This window comes from Cyprinodon tularosa, unplaced genomic scaffold (genome assembly GCF_016077235.1).
Source record: "Cyprinodon tularosa strain WSP-4 unplaced genomic scaffold, ASM1607723v1 ctg615, whole genome shotgun sequence".
Lineage (NCBI taxonomy): Eukaryota > Metazoa > Chordata > Actinopteri > Cyprinodontiformes > Cyprinodontidae > Cyprinodon > Cyprinodon tularosa.
This window is the reverse complement of record NW_024039358.1, coordinates 195,998-221,974: the sequence shown is the minus strand read 5'-3', so window position 1 is coordinate 221,974 and position 25,977 is coordinate 195,998. Positions and strand designations below refer to the sequence as shown.

General features: G+C 38.0%; 1 protein-coding gene across 9 annotated transcripts in view; it reads left to right on the top strand.

The window, feature by feature from the left end:
• mgat3b (beta-1,4-mannosyl-glycoprotein 4-beta-N-acetylglucosaminyltransferase b) overlaps positions 1 to 25,700 on the top strand; it is an 85,639-nt gene extending 59,939 nt beyond the window's left edge. For 5 of the 9 annotated variants that reach the window (XM_038307613.1, XM_038307610.1, XM_038307608.1 and 2 more), the window contains 5 exons: positions 5,750 to 5,897; positions 12,099 to 12,543; positions 12,764 to 13,377; positions 17,460 to 17,742; positions 17,836 to 25,700. In XM_038307613.1, coding sequence (XP_038163541.1) covers positions 5,821 to 5,897; positions 12,099 to 12,543; positions 12,764 to 13,377; positions 17,460 to 17,742; positions 17,836 to 18,327 — 1,911 coding nt within the window. In that variant the 5' untranslated portion in view covers positions 5,750 to 5,820 and the 3' untranslated portion in view covers positions 18,328 to 25,700. The remainder of the gene's footprint in view (positions 1 to 5,749; positions 5,898 to 12,098; positions 12,544 to 12,763; positions 13,378 to 17,459; positions 17,743 to 17,835) is intronic. The other 4 variants (XM_038307614.1, XM_038307615.1, XM_038307616.1 and 1 more) reach the window with 2 other exon arrangements.
• The last annotated feature ends 277 nt before the right edge of the window (positions 25,701 to 25,977 follow it).

Below are 25,977 nucleotides of genomic sequence, written 5' to 3'. Positions count from 1 at the left end.
TTCTCTCATTTGAGCAAAAAAAGACTGGTAGATCAGGTTCATTAGCTTATTTTTTTAAACCTTAAAGTAAATCAGCATTTGTGTGTGCTAACCCTTGATAGATTTATAAAAATGGATGGATTACGAAACAATGACACCTGCCATCGAGCACTTCAGTTCTGCACCTTACCTTTTAATACTAATGCAAAGGAGGAAAGCTAGAAAGACCTGGCGGACTGCCCCGGCTTTGAATTATAGAAGAGGTTAGAGAAATGGAGGCACTCCTTGGGCTTTTCTCATCCTCCCACCTCAGTTCAAGCTCTATCTCTAAGGTGAACACACTTTTGCACACAAATACACTCATGCAAGCATGCATACCAAGCAAGCCAAAAATCTTTGCATGCAGCCTTGAGGCTCAAAGGCTTCACACGTTCACACGGCGGCTCGTCTTCAACTGATGAAGATATTTCTTCATGAACACAATTTTACTAACGCTCAAGTACGAAAGTGTGTCCATTGTTGTTAGACACGTATAAAGAAAAATACAGATTTATTTGCTCTGCTGCACTTGAGAGTCTGAGTTATAAGAAGGTGGGGCTCTTAGAGTAAGAAAACTGGCAAAATATGAAAAGATTTATTTTTTGTACCTTTATTTTTTACACCTGCTCTTGTTTTCAACCACATCCTGTTAAATGTGAGTTACTTAATGCATAAGAATAAAAATAGCATAACTTAATGGCTTTAATGTCCTGGCTAGTTTAAACGTATATATTTTTTAGGTTTATATTTTGAGTTTTATGTCGCCTGTATTGTAGTCTAAAATACATTAAAACTTATTTATGGCTGCAAATGATTCTTTTGCTAATCAATTATTACCATTATGATTGCTGATTATTTTATAAATTCATCTAGAAAATGATGCCCGTTAGATTTCTATGAACAAGGTGAAGACAAAACATTTTTTGGAACCTGCTTACATGATTATTTCACTTATCAGTTGAATATTATTAAAAAATTGAATAATAAGGATTAATATTAGAAGTTTTTTCAGCCCTAGCCTTATTTTTATGCAAGCAAAACAAGTCAAGTCCAGCTATACACTCTTAAAAGTTGATGATCTAACACTGAAAAAAGAATGCAACCGATCCTGCATTTACTTAATCCTAGTTACTTTAACACAACTGTTTTATGTCCTACCCTGCTAATATGAATCAATTGTTTTAAAGTAACTATATATGATTAAGTAAATGCAATAAAAACGGTTGCAATCTTTTTTTTCAATGTATTAAATGGCTTTGGTTAAGACTAGCCTGCATAGTTGTGTTTTCAGTTCAACATGTAGAAGTGGCCAATGTCCAATAAAGCTGTCATAGTCTGACCTAACTGCAGATGTTTGGTTACAAAAGCAGATATTCTGCTTCACATGTGATTCTCTTGTTAATATAACATAATAAATAAATAAATAATGAGATTGTTGAAGGAAAAGTCTGGTTAACAAGGAATGATCAATGGGTCATTATTTATACCTAAAACTAATAAGTTTGCAGTGATTTAATACATTTAGCGTCTATCAGTAAAAAAAATTAGAAATAATTTTCGTCGTGATCCCTCAGACCAGCCATTTTTGCCCAAATATAGCAACACCTCACACCTGACATCTTCCAGCTGTGATGTCACGGTGCGAAAGCCTAGCGGCATTCTCCCCGCTTTACAAGCAAAATTAATGGGAACTACTAGACACATCTGTAATCAACAACTATTGAAGATTTTGTGAGGACTTAACCATTGAAATTCGCGAGAGCTATAGTGAAACTGACACTGCCTATGTGGCAGCTGGATGTTGTAATACATCGGATAAAAGTGGAAAAAAAAAGGTATTTCACCTTTCCGATTCATGATCCTCCACGGATGACTTCGTCGTTGGATTGTCAACTTGAAGCGGGAGGATTTGCCATCGAACTTCTGACCAGAGAAAACACATGTAATATGTAGCCAACATTTTGAGGATGAATGTTTTTTTTTTTAAGATGACTTGGATAATAGCGCGTTGTTACAAACACCAGATATAGCATTGGGACTTAATCAACAGTCGATACCGCACCATGACGTCACAAAGGTGGCAGTGGTGTTCCTTAAACATGGATGTCTCCAGTAAAGCACATTCAAATTAAATTACTCTAAATTAAAAACACTTCATTTATTGAACAGTATGTAATACTTTCCTATTTAAAGTACTTTCAGAATTTTGAATTCTGAATATGACCGGACTTTTCCTTTAACGAAATTCTTCCTGCTGTAACAAACGGCAATGAAGAAATACATTTGCAGGAATGTGTAAAATTGAAATAACTACTGCTTCTTAGCTGATCTTAACATTATTATCATTAGCTTCTGCTAACTGCTTAGCATGTTATTAATGTGAAGTTTAAGATGGAAGGGAATGAAAAACAATTAGGCGTTCTTTTTATTTCTTTTCCAACCAATCAAACTGCTTTTCCCCCTTTGTTTGGTTGTGAAGGTCTGGTTGGGTCTTTACTTTTTCCCTTGTTCCCTATTTAATGTGTCAACAATGTAAAAGGAAGTATTACAGAAAGTATGATTTTGACGCAACAGTCTCAAAGTGATCTATTGTACTTTGTTAATATATTAAGACAATTCTTTAAAGTTAATACTGGAAAAGTTTGGATTTTAAATTTCGTTGTATCTTGTGTCAAAACTAATGTAATATCTCTTGTATTCAAGCAAGGACAAACTTCTCGAACATCTATTGTATCTGATTTAACAGCAGGATTGCTCTAGGTAACAAATAGGTTCAAGTAGAAACATGCAGAGGTGAATACGAGGTCTGATTAGCTGCAAGGTTTTGTTTTTGGTGGAGCTGGTTTAGCTCATCTCGTCATGTGCTGCAGGAGTCTACCAGACACATACGTTCACGTTTGTAAGGCGAGAACCCAGCCACATGAGCAGGCGTAAGCAGCTGGAAGGTGTTCATCTGTATATAATAAGATATTAAATCTTTTATTCTTTCAGTTTGAGGATCAGGCCAGTTTTTCTTTTGATAATCTTTTCTGATTAGCACTCTGTGGGAGTCTGACTAAACGATAGAAATTCACTGCGTTGTAATAATCTTTTTTTTCTTCAGTGCAGCTGAAAATTTTACAGCGGAGTCATTTTCTAGTTTGAAGCTTCTCTCGCTAACAGCTGCAAGGTGTTTTGGTTTTATTTGACCCATCCTTCCACAATCCCCCATTTCCTTTCTAAAATGACTTGAATGCACACTGATATTTAACTTTGGTATTAAATGAAACCGTTTAAGTGATGTGTTAAAAATGATGAGTTTACAAACTTTTGTCTGCACTGAGTGCCGGACTATATCAATTTAAAGAAAAATATACATGCACCGCCACCTATGTAATTTTTTTTTTTTTTTGTTTATTAAATGCATTTGTCATTTTTTTTATGGAATCTTATGAGCATTGTGCATTTTGAACTGCTTATATCTTAATGCTGTTTAATGCAAAATCATCTAAGATCTCGTTATCTTTGAGGATCTCTGCTATGCATACCTCGCCTCAGACCCGCCATGCAGGCTTTTATTCTGATGAGGGTCTGAGTTCTGGCTGAGTTATGCAAGATACTTATCACTTTCTAATGAACCTTCTGTCTTTTTATATCTTTAAGGTGTCATGATGGAAAATATTATATATAAATATAGTATTGTTGATATTTAGCTTTTTGCAGAAGCCTGAAATTGTTTCGATCCAGCAAAATCTATGAACCCAAACCGTTATGCTGCCTCTTCTATACTTAACTCTTACTATAAATTGCAGCGTAGGTTTTGGAAAAAAAATATTTAGGAATATTGTCCATAATGATGACTGCATCCATTCCTTTCTGGGGTATATTTAAGGCCTTTGAAATATATATATTTTTTTTTTACCTTCCTTGGGCTAAACAATGCCTTTTAAAGGTGAGATGCACTTGATGATTGAACATTTTTCTGCAGAAGATGCTTTTTGCCATGAGTTGAAACTAAGAAGTCAGGAAACCTTATAATCAGATGAAATATGTACTCTTATGCAGGTTATGGCATTTTTTTCCTGTTTCCTTAAAAAAAAAAAAAAAAAAAAAAAAGTAAAAATTTTTTTTTCTTTTCAATTTAGTTTTGCAGGTTACAGCTAGAAAAATGATTTTTTTTGTCTCATTTCTTTAAAGTAAAAAGTTTTAACATAGTTTTTTTAATAACCACTTTCCAGATTTGTTGAATCATTTTGTCACGCAATGCTGTTTGAAGATATTTTTACTTGTGTTGGTATCAATAGGCGCACTTAGCAGCAGTACATAGCCAAGAAGTTATCAATCACAGCACTGGTTTCTTGTCTTTCACTAGGCGGTCACCTCTATTTATTGCCACAAAAAGGTACAACAATACTTTTCTGATCCAGTCCGACTTTATTTATAAAGCATGTTAAGATTTCCCAAAGATCAAACTACTGTAAATTGAACAACAGCAAATCAATACACAGATTCAGAGGACTTAATTTAAATAGAAACAAGTATAAAATGCACAACAGAATTAAAATTAGATCTACAAATGTCTGTTAGTTGTAAAAAATATAACTTTGTTGAGCGTAAGACATTTTAAACATGCTGTTAATTAACATATCTGTCCTACTTCTGGTAAGATGGACACACAACAGATATAAGAAAAACAATTCTTAACCGCCGGAATGTTTGTGTGCAATAATGCAACCGTTGAAATGAATGATGTGAAGCAATGCCTGGCAGGCATGCCTTTCAAGTCCCACACAATCACACTTTAATAATAATAATACATGGTTAAATACTTTAACCATATATTATGACATTTTTGGGGTCATCAGGTGTATTAAAATGGCTTCTTGGTACCTAGATTGGAAAAATTTTAAATTTTAACATCATTATTTTCCCATGTTGATCCATTTTATTTATTTTTTTTTTTTTTACAACACTCAGACTGAATGAATAGAAAAAAAATCTTTATATTACTTGTTCAAATAGTCACATGGGTTAAAGCCGAATACACAACTGGAAGAATTGCCCCTCTTTATTTTAGTTGCTTTTATTAGTTGGATGGCTGCGCATATGTTGTTTTTCAACCCATGACTGAAGTCTAGCCAAACAGGCTGGGTGAGTGCTTGATGGAAGTTAATTTTTATAGAAATTCCTGTGGGGGTGGGGGCGTGGTTCCAGAAGAAGTGTCAAAACAAGACTATTTTGAAGGAGGAAGCAGCGATCCTCCTGATATTGGGCTTTTAATAATACTTTTCTGCTCTTTAAATACAGGAACATGGCTACCTTTAATCAAATCATGTAAAAAAAATACTTTAACTAATACTTTAACTGATGTATCCCACAGACATGTTTTCTCTTTAAATGGATTACCCTGATCTTTTTAATATGTCTTGTGAAATATCAGCGTTTACTTTAGATGTGCACTGGGAAAACAAATGTTACATATTTAGTTTATTAGGAGAGTTTTTCTGGATGGTCAACTATTTTTTTTTTTTTTTTTTTTTGTGGTTGCGCAGCAGCAGTTACGTTTTAAGGCAGCTCCAGGTAGTTGATTTGCCTGATTTAACCATTAGTTAGGGGATGTGTCGGTTCATAAAATAGGTCAGGGATCAGTTTAATGAAGTCTGAGGGAAGCTTAGATATACCCTTTACAGAGGTTACATTGTTGTAGACAGTATTTGACTTCTAAAACTCCACCCTGTACATTATCTGGCAGGAAGCATCGCTTGAAAGCAACAGTGTGGAAACACCTGCTGACATGAACACACTGGATTAATTTCAACAGTCATGCCTTGGCTTAGAAGGGCCAGGGGATGTCTTGGCGTGCTGAAATCACCGCCAAAATGGCAACGGCTGCTCCATTCGTAAGTGTTTTTTGTGTACGGATTGGTGATGGGCTCTCTTTGCTGTATAATCCTACCTTTAAACATCTTTAGTTAAGGCTTTGAATTCTTTCTATTGTTGAACTTTCCACCTTCAAAGCTGGGTTTTGAAAAGTATAATGCAAAAAAATAAAGTTTATTAAAAAGACTGTGGAATCAGTGCAAGCTTTTTCAGATCTATTTATCTGTAGACATAAATAGATTTAAATTTTTTCTTTTGTTTCTCAAAATATATTGTAGCAAATGTATTCACCTCAACTTTATCAGATTTGCAGGGATTTACCCCAATGACTTAACAGTTTTCAAGAGGAAGTAAAAGGCTGAAAGTCTAAACAGAGACCCTTTGAATATGCAGAATGCATACAAGTTTAAAAAAAGAGCCTTGAGTTGAGAAAATTACATCTGAAAACACTGCAAAAAACATATACAAATAAATACAAATTCCTAAATTTGGTCTTAATTTGAGCCATAAATAAGATGATTTGCTAATGGAATTAGTATTTTTACTTTTAAAGCAAGATAATTAGATAATATGCACTTGAAATAAGACAATACAAATGTGTTTTCTTATTTTAAATGTAAATTGTCTTGTTCTGTTAGCAAAGTCTCCTCAATTCAAGAAAAAGTGCACTTATTTTATGTAATAAAGTGACTTATTGATTATTTATTATAAAAAAAAAATTGCAGTGAAGTTGTGTAAAATCCACAATTTTCTATTAGCTTTAATTTTTTTTTTGTTAACCCTTACCTTTTTTTTCCATAAATCTGAAATTAATCTAGTTTCTCCAATTTCAGATAATGCATTTAAATAATAATTTAAAAAAAGTTGATGAGAAAATAATTTAGGAAATTGAAGGTTAAATATGTTTCTTGCATTACAAGAATACTTGTTAATTGTCCATGCTTCCTCATTCGTCATATTCCAAGGGTGTTTTAGCTGGAACGGTGCCACTTATTGTCATTTCTTTCTAGTAAAGGATTTTTTTTTTCCCTGTTTGTTTTTTTAAAAGCAGTTGTATTGAAGAAGGACTGTGTTTAGTGGTGCTGGTTGTTAATATTATTTGTCACTTAAAGACAATATCAATGCTGTTTTTTCAGCTGTCCTTACCCATGTTTATAAAACAATGGGATGTAATTGAAGCCTTCACCATTATGGTATGAGTGTTTCCTTATTTAAATCCCTATGTGCTCAACACTCATTTTACATAAACATCTATGAATATATCCAACAATTATACCAACTGTGAAATTTTAAATGCTGTTAATGTTGAACAGTTGCAATTCAAACCAAGACCACATGCTGGATGATGGTTACTATAATAGTGCTTTATGAATTATTCTATACAGCAGTTTATGGATTTAATGTAATTTATCAGTACTAAGAATATTTAAGGTCTTTTCCATTTGATCTTTATTCAACAAGGAATGTAATGATGGACAGTTATTTTTGTTTTTTTACATCTGAACTTAGGTATAAATTGGCTCAGAATAAAAAAAAAAATCATCTTTAATGTCAAATCCCTAGAACTGGTGTGCTTTCTTTCTACCATTCCTATCCAGGCATGTGTACGTTTGTGTAGTAGTCATACAGTAGAAGGTTCAATCAAAAACCAAACCAAAACAAACCACTATTTCTCAAAGCTGCAAGGGAGACCAAAGAAAAAGAAAATAGAAAGACCAATCCAGCTTAATTTGAAGGATTTAACCGAAAAGCTTGTGTGGCAGAGATATAAATTGATTTTTGTTTGGCCTCAGCACAGGCAGCTGTGCCTTCCATGTCTCTGTCATACTTTCTCTGCACTGCTCTTAAATATGTTTTGATTTGTTACAGGGAGACCACAGCCGATTTCGTGCCAGACTGTTGGTCTGTTTTCCTAAACAATTTTTTTAAGCATCCTGTATTCATTAGCATTATGTTGTTCCTGGTTTTGTTCCTGCTACTAGAGTTACCGGTTATTTTGCGACTGGAAGGTTTGAACTGGATATGACCGGGTCACGGCTGCTGAATATGCTGGCCTCTGATGAAAATGCTGAGAGGCTGCTAGTAGGATAAGAGGCAAGAGGAAAGCTGGCTGCACTCAGAAAAACAAACCTAATACTGTTAGGGACTGTATGCCTTCTAATGGGCCAAGTCTTCATTTCTTAAATGCATTCTGTTTTATCCTGATGAGTTATCCATAAATGAAGAACTTAATTCAACACAGTTTTTATACACAAACAGAAGACGTCTAGATAAAAATGTAAGACTTAGGCTCTGGATTTCCCTCTTAGTCTTGCACTTCACTTCTTTCATTACACAGTGTGGTTTTTATGCAGAGAGGTTGCTGAGAAAATGTGAATGGCATGTGACTGTGTTGATGTCAGAACCATATCTGCATTATTGAAAGCCTTATTGAGTGCACCGAAAGCACAGTGCATCTCTGCAGATAAACATGTAAAGCACTAGCTCTCGCAAACAGGTTCACACTGTGGGATTGTTCACCACAGTGACAACCGGGTGAACAAGCAGACTGTCTAAACTCTTTTTGCATAGAACAGGAAGGAGTCGGGGCCAAATTCTTGCAGCCTTTCTGCAACTTTCATTGAATGCATTATGAAAGCTATTATGAAATATGTGAAAAGATTCTTTTGTCAGGTTCTTCTTGACTGAAACTCAGCGTGGGAGCTGCCCTAAACTGGTTTAAATTCCTTTTCACCTCTCAGCTTGCCTTCATAGTCCGAACAGTTTCAACGCTGGTGTTTAAGATAGGCTATGTTTTTGCACCTTGATGCCGTATCTCTCCGGTTCTTCTCCCTGAAAAGAGATCACTCTGCACAAACTCTTAAAATAACACTTCATAACTTATATGTACTAAATAACCAGGAGACATGACAACAGATTCTGATAGAGATTGTAATCTTACTCAGATCAGAGAAATTGCTTAGAATGTACAGAATGGCAGCTGCTCACCTCTCAGGAAGTGGCCCCGATTAACAGTTAAAAAGGCATTTTATACATCTCCAGTCTGCCACATCATCTTATTTTACATCATACACGTTAGCAGATGATTAGACATTCATGGCTTCAGCCTAATCAAAATATCACAATTCATTCTTAGCTGAAGGACACCACTCTGATTACTTTTTCAAATCTTTGCCACGTACAGAATTAAGAATATAACTGTACAGGTGCTGGTCATAAAATTAGAATATCATGAAAAAGTAGATTGATTTCAGTAATTCCATTTAAAAAGTGAAACTTGTATATTATATTCATACATTACATACAAACTCATATATTTCAGATGTTTATTTTGTTTAATTTTGATGATTACAAATGACAACAAATGAAAATCTCAAATTCATCATATCAGAAAATTAGAATATTGTGAAAAGGTTCAAAATTGATGGCCCCTGGTGCCACACTCTAATCAGCTAATTAACTCAAACCACCTGCAAAAGCCTTTAAATGGTCTTTCAGTCTAGTTCTATAGGCTACACAATCATGGGGAAGACTGCTGACTTGACAGTTGTCCAAAAGACGACCATCGACACCTTGCACAAGGAGGGCAAGACACAAAAGGTCATCGCTAAAGAGGCTGGCTGTTCACAGAGCTCAGTGTCCAAGCACATTAATAGAGAGGCGAAGGGAAGGAAAAGATGTGGTCGAAAAAAGTGTACAAGCAAGAGAGATAACCGCACCCTGGAGAGGATTGTGAAACAAAACCCATTCAAAAATGTGGGGGAGATTCACAAAGAGTGGACTGCAGCTGGAGTGAGTGCTTCAAGAACCACCACACACAGACGTATGAAAGACATGGGTTTCTGCTGTCGCATTCCTTGTGTCAAGCCACTCTTGAACCACAGACAGCGTCAGAAGCGTCTTGCCTGGGCTAAAGAGAAACAGGACTGGACTGCTGGTGAGTGGTCCAAAGTCATGTTCTCTGATGAAAGTAAATTTTGCATTTCCTTTGGAAATCAAGGTCCCAGAGTCTGGAGGAAAAGAAGAGAGGCACTTCATCCACGTTGCTTGAAGTCCAGTGTAAAGTTTCCACAGTCAGTGATGGTTTGGGGTGCCATGTCATCTGCTGGTGTTGGTCCATTGTGTTTTCTGAGGTCCAGGGTCAACGCAGCCACATACCAGGAAGTTTTAGAGCACTTCATGCTTCCTGCAGCTGACCAACTTTTTGGAGATGCAGATTTCATTTTCCAACAGGACTTGGCACCTGCACACAGTGCCAAAGCTACCAGTACCTGGTTGAAGGACCATGGTATCCCTGTTCTTAATTGGCCAGCAAACTCTCCTGACCTTAACCCCATAGAAAATCTATGGGGTATTGTGAAGAAGAAGATGCAATACACCAGACCCAACAATTCAGAAGAGCTAAAAGCCACTATTAGAGCAACCTGGGCTATCATAACACCTGAGCAGTGCCACAGACTGATCGACTCCATGCCACGCCGCATTGCTGCAGTAATACAGGCCAAAGGAGGCCCAACTAAATACTGAGTGCTGTACATGCTCATACTTTTCATGTTCATACTTTTCAGTTGGCCAACATTTCTATAAATCCTTTGTTTTTATTGGTCTTCAGTAATATTCTAATTTTCTGATATGATGAATTTGAGATTTTCATTTGTTGTCATTTGTAATCATCAAAATTAAACAAAATAAACATCTGAAATATATGAGTTTGTATGTAATGTATGAATATAATATACAAGTTTCACTTTTTAAATGGAATTACTGAAATCAATCTACTTTTTTATGATATTCTAATTTTATGACCAGCACCTGTATATCCAGACAGAGGAACTGTGCAAATATCACGCAACAGGCAATGATAATTTTCTTAACACTGGTAACACCAAGTATAGGGCCTTACAAAGGTATCTGCATCAATTTAGATTTCGTATACATTTTGTGAAATTAAAATCTCAAACTTTGATGTATTAGATTAGGATTTGATTTTATAACCAGGCAAGAAATAATGTACAAGAGAATGTGGAGAAAACATGACACTGTACTTCCCCATGATTTTGAAACATTGTAAGGGCAGCATCGTGCCGTCAGGAGAAGTATCTTGGGCAGAGATGGGAAGATAGATTAGGCTTAACACAGAGTAACACTAGAAGAAGAGGCTGAAATATACTTACTTGGAGTTTTGAGGGGGCTCTGGCTACAGAGCTGCACTCTCCTGGTACACAGGTGTCCTGTACTGTTACAACTGGAAGTTTATTCAAAGTAAAGGCGAAGTTGATTTGAAGACTTTCTAAAGTAAAAGCTGGCATTGATAAACTCCCTGTGATGCTACTGTAGCTTCCTTTGACAAACAAGTGTTGTTATGCTGGAAACTTATGTACACGCACATTTTACTCTACACCAAACCCCTATATGGAATAATAGATATGTGCTGCATAGAAATGAGTGTCTGTATTTGGATCGCTGGATGGAAAAGGGTATTTCGTCTATGACATTTTCGACGACAGTGCAGGTGTGGGTCCTGGCAGTGCAGGTGTGGCTCCTGGCAGCGCAGGTCTAGGTCCTGATAGTGCAGGTCTGCAGTAGACTCTCTTTGGAGTATTTCTTAAGAGAGGAGAACTACAAAGGAAAATTTTCCTATAGAGTACTACACTATATATCAAAACAACCGCATTACTTTGGTCAGAATTAGAAAGTTAAAGAACTGCTACAATGTGATATTTGATGGGATTAACATAAATTTAGCCGTGCTTTCAAAATCTCCTTTCTGATAATATGTTTTGAAATTTGATGATCATTCTATGTCCACGTCTAATTTTAAGACGGGGAAGCTAAAGCTGAGGTGAGAGTGTTGGGACATCGTGATGATGAGTAAAAAATGCACAGGATAATTTATAATCAGAGGTGAAATAGATTTGAGCGATTTATAATCATTCAAATCTATTTCACAATCACAGGACCAAAGACTCATTACAGTTTCATGGTATGTTTCTCTGAGTTTTTAGAGATGTGGTTGGAAAAAATGTTTTTTCCTCTTAATTCTTTACATATATGTGGTACTTTATTTCAGTCAATCATATATAATTCCAGTCAAATACACTTAATTTGTCTCAGTTGTAATGAGACAATGTGTAAAAACCTTTTGGACCTTCATACTCTATAATCTTCTCACTTTATACTCACTTTTTTATGTTTCTCTGTTTCTCATTCTTTTCTTTTAGGATGAAAATGCGGCGGCACAGAGTGTTCTTGCTGTGCACGGTGGGTCTCTGCGTCATCTCCTTCCTCCATTACTACAAGGCCCTCCATTACGTCTCCCTGCTGCGTGAGCTCTCAGCGCCCTACCCCAACATCAAGTCCTTCATCATGGTTTCAGGCTTTTTCTGGAGGGAGAAGGGCATCGCTGCCACCCCGCTCAGTCCTGCCTCTCCAGAAGAGGCTCCCCCGCTGCCTGCTCTCCGCCAAGGGGTGGTGAAACACGGAGGAGGGGTGGGGTCTTTGGGGGCTGGAGGAGGGGGAGCGATAGATCCAGGAGAACTTGATGCTAAGAATGGAGAACCTGGTGTCGCTGGCCTGAAAATTGAGGTGAGAGCGATGAAGGAGCCACAGCCTCCCCGTCCCTGGGAAAAACCAGAGGAGAACCAGCTGGGAGAATCGCCAAAAGAGGTTTTACCACGATAGTCTGCTGTAGTACAACTATAAGTAACTGTAGAAATGCATGAAAAATGTCATAGACAAGAATAGTGTCTGAAACACCCAGCAATCATTTAACAAATTTAGACATTAATCAATTTAGCCAATGTTCTTAGTAGCTTTAAGTTTTAACTAAACTGAATAGTTTTCACATAAGTTTATGCCTTAAATATTTTCTCATCTTCCTTTCTAGAGACAACGTGATGACCACCATGTCAATTATATTGAATCAAACTTAAAAAAACAGTCGGTACAAATGGGGAAAGGTCCATTGCTGGACCCTGTGAACTCCATGGGAGATCTTCATACCCGGACTTACCAGCTTCAAGATGACAGAACCTCTTATTTTGTCCGTACGAGCCGCGGAGCCTTTTGTTTCAAACAGGGGACGGAGATGGCTGCCATCAAGGAATCCTCTGTGAAAATGGGAGCGGGTGCAGCGAATGACGTTTTGGAAGTAGGCAAAGCTGCACTGCGGAAAACATTGGGACTTCAGCAGCAAGCTGGAAAGAGCTCAAAGGGTAAAGGGCAACCATTGGGCAGCGGGAAGCAGCTGGTGAAGTGTGTTTGTCGGCCAGGATGGCACGGACCTTACTGTGGGGTTCCCACCATGGTGTACCACTCCAATCTGCCAACGAAGGAGCGGCTGAAGCCCAGAGAGACCCCTCGGAGAGTGATCAATGCCATCAACATCAACCACGAGTTCGACCTGTTGCACGCACGCTTTCATGAGCTCTCACAGGCCGTAGATTTGTTCCTGGTGTGCGAATCTAACTTTACTGCCTATGGAGAGAAGCGGCCGTTGAGGTATGACACAATTCTTATTTTATTCTATTTTTTTTGTGGCGCAGTGGGTAGCACTGCTTCCTTGCAGCAAGGAGGTACTGGGTTCGATCCCTGGCCCGGGGTCTTTCTGCATGGAGCTTGCATGTTCTCCCTGAGCATGTGTGGCTTCCTCCCACAGTCCAAAAACATGACTGTTAGGCTTCTCTAAACTCTCCTCAGGTGTGAGTAAGTGCGTGAATAGTTGTCTTGTTTGTGACCTGCCTGGAGATAGGCACCAGCACCCCTTGGGACTAAGCGTGTTAGAAAATGGATGGATGGATGGATGGGATTTACATACATACAGTTGATGGAAAAAGAAAGTATAAACTCTTAATTGCTAGGGTTTTATATATAGGGAAAAAGTAAATCTGTCTTCCTCTAATAACATAAAATGATTTATCTCTAACCTCACTTTTAAAAAAAATAAAACTGTATGAACCTTTATTATTCATCTAAAGCAACAATGAAAATCATTTAACTAGTTATAACAAATACCCCTACAGCCTGTATTTAGATCTTTATCAGTGACTTCCTCTCTATGAATTTATCAGTTTCCAACATCACTGTGGAATTTTGAACAACTGCATTGGTTTCCAGGTTGTGCACTTGAACAGGGCCATTGCAACACAATCGTTATCTTTTTTTTCTGTCTCAGATTTCCTTTTATGTTTCGGATCCTGTAAAATGTAAATGGCATGTACTTGCATAGCGCTTTATCAATTCCAAGGCGTGCTTTACATTACATTCGGTCATTCATCATTTCATGCACTGATGGCGGGAAGCTGCATTGTAGCCGCTGCGAACCAGGGGCTCAATGACAGAAATGATCAGCCTTTTTGGAAGATTCAACCAAGCTTCACCAGAAAGTTTCACATTTAGAGCTAAATCTAACTTTTATGATCAAATTAATGACTACGTGGAACCAAGATACTTTACCCTTCCACTGTCATACTTTACAGTTAGTTTAAGTAATTTTCATTTTTATTTGGGCTGTTTCACCTAATATTGACTAAGCCTGTGTTCACAGAGGAAGCCCATTGCAATCTGCTGGAAGTCCACTCCTGTTAAGATTCTTTATCATTCTCCTCTTTTATGTCATTTTTTCAGTGTTGTCAAATGGACTTTAGATAATCTGGAAATGGCCTCCTAAACATTCCCAGATTTATAGACGGCAGAAATTCTTTGTCTAAGAACCTTACAGAGGTCTTTGCATCTCAGCATAGTGTTGACACACATATGTGTTCTCCCGACCGACAAATTTCCAACCCCTCTGCCTTTATAGAGGCCCTGCCAGAAAATAAAACAAATTATAATAATAATGATTATTATTATTGAACTTTACTTATTTCACACTGGAGAAATTTACCTCTGTATTTAACCCATCTCCTTGGGGAACATTGAGCTAAGGGTCTTGCTCAGGGAGCTGCCGGCTGTGAGGATCGAACTGGGTGCTTGGAAACTACAAAGTTCACAAGTGCACTGCTCTAACCACTAGGCCAACACTCCCCCGCACACCTATGCCTTAAATAGATGCATTTATTTAATCAGCAGCAAATGGATGCTGGTTAAAGTTACAGCTTTCCATTTGAGTCTCATTTTTATTGAATAAACAGTAAGGAGTTGGAATCCATTGTTTGGTTAAATTAGGATAATTAAAAAAATAAATAAAAAGCAATTCTATTTTATTAATTAATTAAGCAGGAGTTATATGGCATCAAAAGTATGTTGTTGGATCAATAAATCTGACTGACGGCAGGAATTTCTCTTCAAAATCAGTTCATTCATCTTCAGAAGGACCATCTGTTCAGGATTTATTATTTATTTATTTTTTTTTATTTATGTCTCAAAAACGGCATCGGCTGTTCAGATCGGTCAGGTCGTAAATAAATGTATCCAGTCACTTTAAAGCAACACTAAAGAGTTTCCACTGATCACAATTAAGATTTGTGCACTAATTTGTTTTGCAGCTTTAGTTATCCAAACACGCCCGTTGGTCCTGAATGCATGTTTTATCCTGCTTTTATAGATTAAGGTCATCGGAGAGGCTCTGCTCATGTTCTCTTCTCCCATTCAGACATATAAAAACAAATTGCCTAACTACGACACTGTGGCCTTGAGTGACGATGTCTCGCATCTTTTATACAATGTCATTCATTATGCTCGTTGAGACCTGATGTGGAGAATATTCATTTATTTTAGGTTTGTTTTACAACAATGTGAAGGATATTGAAAGCAATTTTACAGAAGATTATGAGGAGCAGCATGACTGACTTAGTGCTGCTTTGAGGAGGGAGATTGGTCTGTTCAATCACAGGATGTGGCACAGCATGAAAACAGCAACACTGCACTTTTTGCTATGCATTTCAACAGGTTAATAGAGTTGTCCCCTCTGTAAATTTTGGTGTGTGTGAAGTGGGGCCGCCTAGGCAGAGAGGTGTTTTATGTCAAACGAGTGCTTAGCAGATTAGGTTTGCATGTCTCACGTTATGCCTTTTTAGATTAAAGTCAAAAGTGATTGACCAGTTATTTCAGCTTTAGGAGAACCAGGTTGTGTTTAGCTATAAACAAAGAAACTCCTTATAAGCAGTAGCCTTTGGGGGATGGTGGCCTGGTGGTTAGGTGAAGGAGCTCCCACAGACTGCCAATCTATACCTGAACCGTTAGCCCCTCAACACTCTCCTGGCTTGGCTCATGACAGCACTCCACTCCATAACTGATTGATAATGTCCAGACACAGTACATTTTGTAGGACCATAAACTTGCAATTACACATTATACACAGCATCATGCAAAAATTGTTTACTGTATTAAACTTTTCCATTATTTAATAAACTACCATTAAGTGGAACATGGCACTGAAGCAGAAGGAAAAAGACAGGTGGATTCCAATCGTTTCTTTACAGTTAGAAATGTGCAAAGATGGACACAAAGTTTGGTTGGAGAACATTTGTCCCAAGTTTGCACTGGCGGGAAGTGATGGCAGCTGGTGACAGCTGAAAGTCTTCACTGGAGGGACAGCAGGATGTTGGTGAAAGCTTTATTCAGGGCACATTGGAAGGCTCATATAGACACCATTCAGCACACCCTTTCAAAAAAACATGTACAATCCTGCACAAAGAGGACATTGCAATACCAAACAGGTTCATCAGCGGTTGTAATCTGCCCCAAGTATGTCCTGCCTTGGGAGTTGATAGGAGCGGATCTGATCTCCAAAGTTAAAAGTGGCCCACGTCATCCTAACATTCAGAACAATCCCATTCTCTGTGTAGACATCCTGTCCCACCATTCCTGGCTGCGTCCCTGTATCCTCTCAGACCTCTGGGCTGTGTTGGCAGCCAAAGCTCAGTAAAATGCCAAAGTACAAAGTTTTATTTTCCTTTTATCTGTGCGTTTTGGCCTCAGCGGAAACATTAAATGGTTTCAGTTTGACACAGAATAAATGTATTTTTATGTTTCCTGCACCAAAATGTTTGTGGCATTATTGCTACTGTTCTTTTGCAAATGCCAGTCAGTTTGGAGCCGCAAACTGCCGACTTTGGAGTGACATAAAGGTACATTTAATAAGTGATGTGAAATTAATGATGGCAGAAAAATATGTTTTTCTTTTTTTTTTTTTTTCTTTTTTTTTGGAAATTAGAATTATATCAACATTGAGCATATAGACCTGCAGTTGGGACATAGCCTCGGACATAAATTCCCCATGTGTGGTCTGTGTGTAAAAGTTGTATCAAGTATGTTTTAGCTAAAGGTTAAGCTAAAAGAAGCCCAGATTAGTAGTCCTCACTGCCCAAGCTACTTATAGTAGCTTAAAGGTATACAGTAGGTGAATAGAAATACACAAGTAAAGAGTTTTTAAAACCATGTTTTTGTATTTCCTTTACAGTTATGCTCTTCTTTGTGTGGATCTATCACATCAAATCTAAGTTGATAACACAAAGGATCTGTTAGTTAATGAGTTCTGGCAACTTGCCTAATGAGTGGTTCTGGATAAAGAAAGGAAAACGGATAAAAGTTTGGTAATCGTGACATTAGCCTTGATCATTTTCTTATATCTGTCTCCCTAGTTTCCTGCGTCTCCTTCTTAATGGTACATATGATTACATCCGTCACAAAATCCTCTACGTGTTCCTCGACCACTTCCCAGACGGTGGACGACAGGATGGCTGGATAGCTGATGACTATCTGCGGACGTTCCTGACACGCAACGGCTTGTCAAGATTAAAAGGTTCCAGATCCGATGATGTGTTCCTTATCAATGACGCAGATGAAATACCAGCTCAGGAGGGCATTCTTTTCCTCAAGCTGTTCGATGGCTGGACAGAACCCTTTGCCATACACATGCGAAAGGTACAGGAAGAACAGCAACAGAGTTGTGTGAAATGATGTTAACCCTATTTGTAGGTTTATTTGTAAGTTTGGTTTCATTCTGTTTCTCTCCAGTCTTTATATGGCTTTTTCTGGAAGCAGTTTGGGACTCTAGAGGTGGTCTCTGGCTGCACGCTGAAGATGCTCCACGACGTCTACGATGAAGACGGCATCAAGCTGCGACGGCGCGAATACTACACCATGCCCGGGTTTCGCAAGTATGAAAATGACACGGGCCACATTCTGGTGCAGTGGTCCTTGGGCAGCCCTGTTCACTTCGCGGGCTGGCATTGCTCCTGGTGTTTTACGCCCGAGGGGATTTACTTCAAGCTGGTCTCAGCACAGAACGGAGATTTCCCTAGATGGGGGGACTATGAAGACAAACGCGACCTCAACTATATACGGGAACTGATCCGGACAGGGGGCTGGTTTGACGGCTCTGTGCAGGAGTATCCTCCTGCGGACCCCAAAGAGCACATGTACGCCCCAAAGTACATGTTGGACAACCCTCAAAGGTATCACTACCTCCTAGGCAACCCTTATAAACACAAAATCCTGAGTGAATGAGATCTAGAAGATCAAGTTTGTAAAAAAATACCTTAAAACAGTGCCCTATGCGCGGCCTTCGTACTGAGCTCTGGAGGTGGGTTTGTTATGACGGACAAAAATAACCACAGACAACAATGAAGTTGCAGGGATTTCTAATCTCAAAAAGTTATTTTGGGGCATAAAGGGAACGTTAGACAATATCAAATTTTGGTTTACAAGTAAATTAGAGCACCGAGGGGGTGAAACCACTGGATGAAAAAAATACAAAATCATTGCTTTCCCCTTCCCTCTCCGATGGGGAAAAGATTGCTTGGCCGCTTCCTTTGATTTCATCTGCCACTGGACACACTTGCGCTCTGCAATACAGCAGAAGCCTAAGAAAAAAGAAAAAAAGGTAGGGAGGCAGCCAACATTTTTTGTGTGTTCCAGTCTGTTTTCACTGAAGTTTCTGGACTGGCAGATGCTCTGTTTTTGACCTTCATCCTCTGATGTCTTCCTATCATTTTGGGTTACCTTGTTCCAGAGCCAGATGCATGTTCAGAAAACATAACAGCCTTTCAAGGTCTGTTGGGAGTACCTACAGCCAAATGAGTGTCACAAGTCTCCGCTAACATTCATGTTCATGCACCTTAGCCTTGTCTGTGTGGTTGTAAATACTGTATGTGCTCTGTCTTTGTGCTGTTTGGGCTCTAAATTTAGGAACAAAATCAATGCCAGTGAAGGAGGTTATGAAGGAAAAACTGTGTGATGAAAAGGAAATAAAATGAAATACCAAATGAATAGTTGTACTGAGTGGGAGTGTGTTACCAGAGCTTACAGACAGATTTTAGAAAAATCTTTTTTATCCCTTCTGGAAACAATCAAGAAATGTTGCAGGAAGTCCATTCTTAGTTTTTCCAAATCTGTCTGTTTAGCAGCTGGGATTGGGGAGTTTTCCTTGGAAACTTGGAAAAGATGAATGATGGTAAAAAGCGAGGATGTTCACATCATTAAGCAGTGGTTAAATGTATCTGAACGCTACAAGTCCCCTGAATGAGTCTTAATGCGTTGCTGCCAATATTTGAGTGTCTGCCTTTGGCTCCTCCAAGCATTTCCTTTTTCTGTCATTTCTGTTTTTTTTATGTCCTCATTGCCTTTACGCTCTTTGGTATCCTTATCATCTTTCATCAATCAACAGAGTTAAAATTAGCCCCTTTATATTTAGTGTTAGAAATGCACCAATCAGCAAGAGAGCAGAATTAGCCAATTTACTCTCAACAGGCTCTCATCAATGAGCAGGAAAAAGATTATTTTATTTCCCATTTTTCTCTAAAAACACATCCATTGAGAGCATTTACTTGGATGCATTTCTTTTAGTTTAATACAAATCCATTACAGGTTGGTAATAATGATGCATAAATTATTTAAATGTAATTAACTCTTCTACTTCCAGAACCAACCAATGGGCTATCGATGAGTATTTATATGAACATTAGCTTATTACTTAAAACTTTATGAATTTTGTATTGGTTGTTTTCTTATTTTTACAAAGACTTGATATTTACATATGAAATTGAATTAGAAGGTGGTGCAGCACCAATCATCTTACTGGATGAAAACATAACAATAAAAGAGACCCAAACAGAAAAGTAAAGCTGTGCAGAAATCAATAAAGTAGTTGGTGTCATGTTTTGGGTTATTTTTTCTGACTGCCCTATTTTTCCATTGACACGTCGATATTTAATGTTTAATTCAGGAAGATTATTGGTGGCACACTGGTGTGCCACCAGATATCAGGATTTCACTTACAAACCATGCTTTCTATCACAATCTGTGTGGTCTGATATAGTCCTTGTCAAGTGTGAGGAAATCACGGTGAGGGTATTTATATTGCTACAAAGCTTTTTAAAAAAATCAAGGGAAAGAGCAACTAAAAGGAAATTTTAAAGTTTTTTTTTTAGTTTTTTTCATTGAGCAGCTCCACTCAGGTTATGTGCGACTTGTCTGGGTTTATGCATTAAATGGTTGCTTCAATCCTTTTCTAATAGAAAATGTCTGGGAGGTTTGGCTTCATATTAAGCGATTGAGTTGCAAAAGTTTGGAATTTAAGTTGTGATTCGATTTGAAGCAAACTGTTTACTCTAGTTTTTGCAGTAAAGACTTTGCAGCAAAGGAGCTCAGGGTGGAGAAAAAGAGATAACCAGAAGGCCAGTAATGTTTTTTTTTTTTTCCTGTATGTTGGCTCTTCTGCTGCTTCAATACCACGATGGCCAGAAGCAACAGCTGTTAGTGTAAGCTGTTTGTATCAACCAGCTAATTCCAGAAAGGCTGCAGAGAAATTAGCAAATTAGCTCCAAATAGGATTTAATATCAAATGGTTGGCAAGATGCTTTTAATTTGTGTTATAAATTTCACTTTTTGCTATAGTTTGTTGATGGATCAGGACGGTACCGAAACAGATCTGAGTAATTTTATTGATTTTATGTCCTCATCCATGACTGCAGGAAGCTTTGCCTTGTTTGTGGTTAAAATTCTGTACTTCCTAAAAGTGCAGTAAAAGAAAAAAACAATTAGAATGTTAGTAATGAATCATTTCCTGAGTATTTAACTCTACCTAACATACTCATTATAAGCATTTGAAACTTATATTTTAGGGATTATATCTGCAGCTTTCTGTGAGTCTTGCCCTGGCAGCTGTGTGTCCCTGAAAAATTAATTGTAAGGATGAAAAATAAGTTTCTTTGAAAAAGCAAAAATAAGAATGCATTTTTTCTTGCAATAAAATAAGCTAAACTTTATTTCTCCTGTTAAATCTTTTCAAGGACAAGGGATGAGTGAATGTGCTCACATTCTGCCTGTTGACTCTAAGTCAACATGCTGCTCCCACTCCAATACACATCTGGTGAACAGTGCTTTTGTTCGTATAACTGCATGCCTTAGTGGCTCTGAATGCAGCAGCCCTGTCAGTCTATCTGTACAAGGGTGTTTCTGGTAAAGAAAAACCTGAATTTCTAGACTTGGCTAGCTTCTCCCCTTGTCACTATAGCATCAATCTTCTTGATGAGTTCCTGAGAACCCTACACGCCTGAGGTCATCCATAGAGACTTCAAATGGGTAGTTCAACGCACTACTAATCAGTGTATGCAGTTCAATGCAGTGAGGAATGCTCTGATCCGATCTTTCTGTCGGAGAAACCAAACAATCTCTCCACAGATGCATGGCCCAACACAGCAGAGCTACCTCCTTCGGACAAGACTCTGCGGTACATCTACACCTTATGGACAAAGGACATTCTTTTAAGGACCAGAATGGTCACATTTTGGACAAAGAAGACAGGTGGATTGAAAGGGGTGAGAGGAAGCCATTTATGTCAAGAGAGGAAAACCAACTTTAAACAGGTGCACTCAGATTTCAGCTTTCAAAAACCTACAATGCAACAATTCAGTTGATTCCTTCCCTCTATCATCTCAACCCCATCTCCATGCAGGGGGACATAAACATCTCGCCTTGTCAGCCAGGCCAGCAATGCCCCCTAACAACTCCCCTCAGTATCTGGTATTGCAGGCTAACAAAAGATCTCAATGCCTCCTCATTCCTAAGACCCATTCGTCTGGTTCAATTTGCTTTTGGTCCACCCTATAAAGCCTTGAACTCAACGCTATTTCTGACATTTTGAATTGGAAAAAGATTCCAGGATTGGAAGCGAAACATCTTAAAATTTGGAAACGATGTCCAGTGGGTATCACCAGGATACTTATCAGAGAACTCAGAAACCTCTTCTCTCTTTATATTCAGTAAAGAAATACGTCCGAACTCATCCTCTGCAGAACTGATACTGCAGAAAAATATGTGCAAAAGAGTCCTTTATTTATCTAGTGTTTCTCTCATATACACCTTTATACTAATACCATGCATGAGGAGCAGCGTAGGTACCCCATCTGTAGCACAATCTGCAGATAAAACATGGATGATGAAGACTTTCTTTCTCTCCTGTAGATCAAAACAAGAGATCATGAAGCAGCTTGTAAAGTAAAGACATGTTGCACAGCTGCTCACGTACTCGATGTGTGATAGGAAGGAAGAGGGGTTAGGGTTTGATTTTTCAATTTGAAGTTGAGTCATCACAGTGATGAAATGAAACCCGTCCAGATGAAGGGAGCAGTACGTCATTCCTGCAAAAGAAAATCTATAAAGCAGTGACGGATTCAGAGGGGATGAAGTTATGTTTCAGGCCGGTCTGTGACGCCTCACTGGGCTTGCAGTATTTTATTTTTTTAAGCTGTCTCACTCAAGGACATTTCTACAAATTGTGGCCACTCAGCAGATGTTAAAAGCAGTGGGACTTTTATGCGTGTGGACAGTCTAATCGCAACCCTCGCCAGTTGCTGTCCTGTTTTATCATAATCAAACCTTAAATTGGTAAAGAAATGAACAGCGCTGAGGCTGAAGTTTAATGGAAGTGGATGGATTTAAACATCTCTTAATGTCTTGCGGAGCCTTGAACACCATTACTCAACTCAACGTTTTTACAGAGCTGTTATATCTGTACAACAGGGCGCACGCATTTCGTTCCTCAGAAGTTCTCCAGTGGAAAATTCATGCCTGCATGTCAGCACCATAAACCACACCAGACACTTGTCATTTGATATTTAAAACCATTGCCTACGATAGCCTAAGTACATTACATCGACTGCTTAAAATAGGGTTCAGTTCAGTTGAGTCAACAGTTTAAATGCCCATGGTTCATTTCTGCGCACCAATTATAGATTGATAATGACTAAACTGAAGTTCTGATCAAATGAATAACATACAAGTCAGAGCTTTCAATAAAGCGAATATTTTGAAAGAAGTCATAAAGGTTACCCAAATAAAAAGTCTGTAAGCATGAATTAGACTCTAGGGATGTTATGAATTCAATTCCTAGCAGAAACGGTTTTATTTCCAAAGAATCCCATAAAACTGTCTCTGAGAGCTGAAGGAATGCATGGGCTGAGCTATGGCTTTGTCTACCAAACAAAAAAAAAAACATGTTAGGGAGGACATTTGAATTAAGAAAGCTTCCTGGAGAGGTGGCGAAACGTCTTCAAATCTTGGAAACCAAGTCCAGTGGATATTTTTTTGAATTTCTACGGAATGACTATGACCTGGATGACTGAGAACCTTCATCAGCATAGGGAGGATGTTGTGAACTCACTTAAAAACCTTCTGTTAGCTAAAGGAATGCATGAGCCTGCAGAGTGATGACTTTGTTTGTCTACCAAACCGAAAAGAAACCAAGGATTCTTGTTCTGTGTTCATAAAAAGTAATAACCATTCTCCCCCTTCTTAATCATCAAAGCATTTTCCAGATTAAGTCCACTATGTGCATTCATAATCAGAGGGTGGATTATTTTTGTTCACCCTTATTAATAGTAGCAGACTTGCTGTTCTACTTTTACAAACAATTTTCCTTTACGATTATATGTATTATATGTAAATAGAACAGAGTGTCTCAAAGCTAAAGCTGCAGCAGTCTGGCTAATGTGCAAAAACCTACAATTCTTCTTCCCCTTTATTAGTGAATATGTAATAAAATATTCATTACGCTTAAAGCAAACTGCATCATATTTTGACACATATAAAGAGTTTTTTTTTTTATAAAAGAAAAACATTCAAATGATTATTTCTACATAGCATTCACTGTTGGTCTCCTTGGTTCCTCTCTTTTGGAAATACATCCATAGCTTCTCAACTATATTTAAACAAAGATATCAATTTGCATCTATTGCAATTAACACTTTACAACAGCATGAGGACATAAAAAGCACCATAACAATCCATAAAACATTCCATGAAAAGGTCTGAGAATGTAAAAAGTCTGAGCCTTAATACAGTACTATCAACAACATTAAGTCAAATAGAAACCTTAAAAAATCAGATTAGATCCAAATTAGGATTATCCTGTGGTAAAATAATGATTTTATGATTAATGAACCCTCAGGTTGACTTGACAAAGAAAAAGAATGTGGTTTAGCTGATGTCTGCAGCATATCTTGATCATTAAGGTTTATAGTATATCCAACATAAATAACAGATGTTTGACCAGAGACAAAGGCTTTGTTTTTTTTTATTAGGTGCATGCAGCGGTACATATGGCTGCTTGATTCTGTTGACTAGAACAGAGGGGATTTATTAAGCAGAAAATGCAAAATTGTAGCGAAGACAGAGCGATCCTGCTGCAGAGGGGTTTGAAGTTGCTAGGAAACAAGTCCTCTCTCTGCAAGCTTTAATTGCTTACAGTTATTGATAATAGCAACAGGGAATGGGCTTTTTAAAGTATGAAACCAGAGGTGTCTAAACTTAAATTGCAAGTGAAATCATAGACATCATTTATATGCAGTGTGAAGAATTATTTCAGTACATCTGTTTGAAATTAATAGTTGGATATCGAGCAGATTTCCTTGAATTTAGTCCAACATCTTGTATTTTCTTTTGCTGATCTTGGATTTATGTCGTCAGGGAATATTTCTGCAAATGATTTCAACACAATGACGGATGATAAACCAGAAGATGAACCAACCGACTCTTTAACAGTCGTATTCTGAATACATTAGACATGTTTTTGAAGTTCAGCACATGTGCAGATTATGCTCGAATGTTATGCAGGGTTCTGTTGAACCCCCCCATCCATTTGTGCCCATAGAGTAGCTCTTTCTGCACCAGCAAAGAAACCTAAAGCCTCCCCTCTACTCGGAGGGGGGGGGGAGAAGGAATTAATAAAGAATGTTACGTTTTTAGCAAAACAGACAGATGTGAATCAGTCGGTCCTATTGGAGGTTTCTGCCTTAAATGTGATCAGATCTTTTTCTTTTTGCCTGTGCTCTAATCAGACTTCCCTCTTAATTAAAGATTTATATATTGTGAATGCATTAAAATACTCTAATCCAAATGAAACTCTATAAAATATATTGTTTTTAAATCCTAACTGATAAAACAGACAAACCATTACATGGATTAGATGTCACTGAGGTAAAATGAGGATAAAAAAATCACTTTTTTTTTAAACAAACCTACCTTTTTTGGCCTTAGTAATGATTAAATGAGAAGCCTACCGGTGTAAACAGCTAATTAAAACAACCCTGTTTCTCCATCAATAAAAGCAAAGCCACCTGAGTGAAGAAAAGTATTAAATCAAAGCGAGGTTCAGGGTTTAGTGCTTGTGACTCGGAAGCCTCTCTCCTGTAAACATGACAACTTTCACCATACGGACGTCTGGAATGTCTGGTGCATGTTTGTTCGTTTCATCGTTTCTGAATGTGTTCCACAACAGATTGTTTGGCTTTGGGGCTGGTATTGGGCAAATCAAGTCCAGAGCCCCATATGTTGAGACATAGCAGATGATGAAAAAAAAAAAAAAAAGAAATGATGAAAGTCAGTGACACAGCGGAGAGACAGATGGACGCAGTGACACATATGTGCCTGAGAAGCAGGGTGGGCGGACCTGCCAACACCTGGCTGTAGATCGGTACTCTGCAGAAACTGGAGGGGGGACACACACATGCATGTGTTGGCTAAGAGATTTTACTGTTTAGATGAATCTGATCAGTAGCCTCAGTTACTGAATCCGTTCTCATCCATAAATCACTAAGGGATTCGGTCAGTTTGCTTTATGCAGATTTGGGCCAAACATTTAACACCATTTGGACTGAG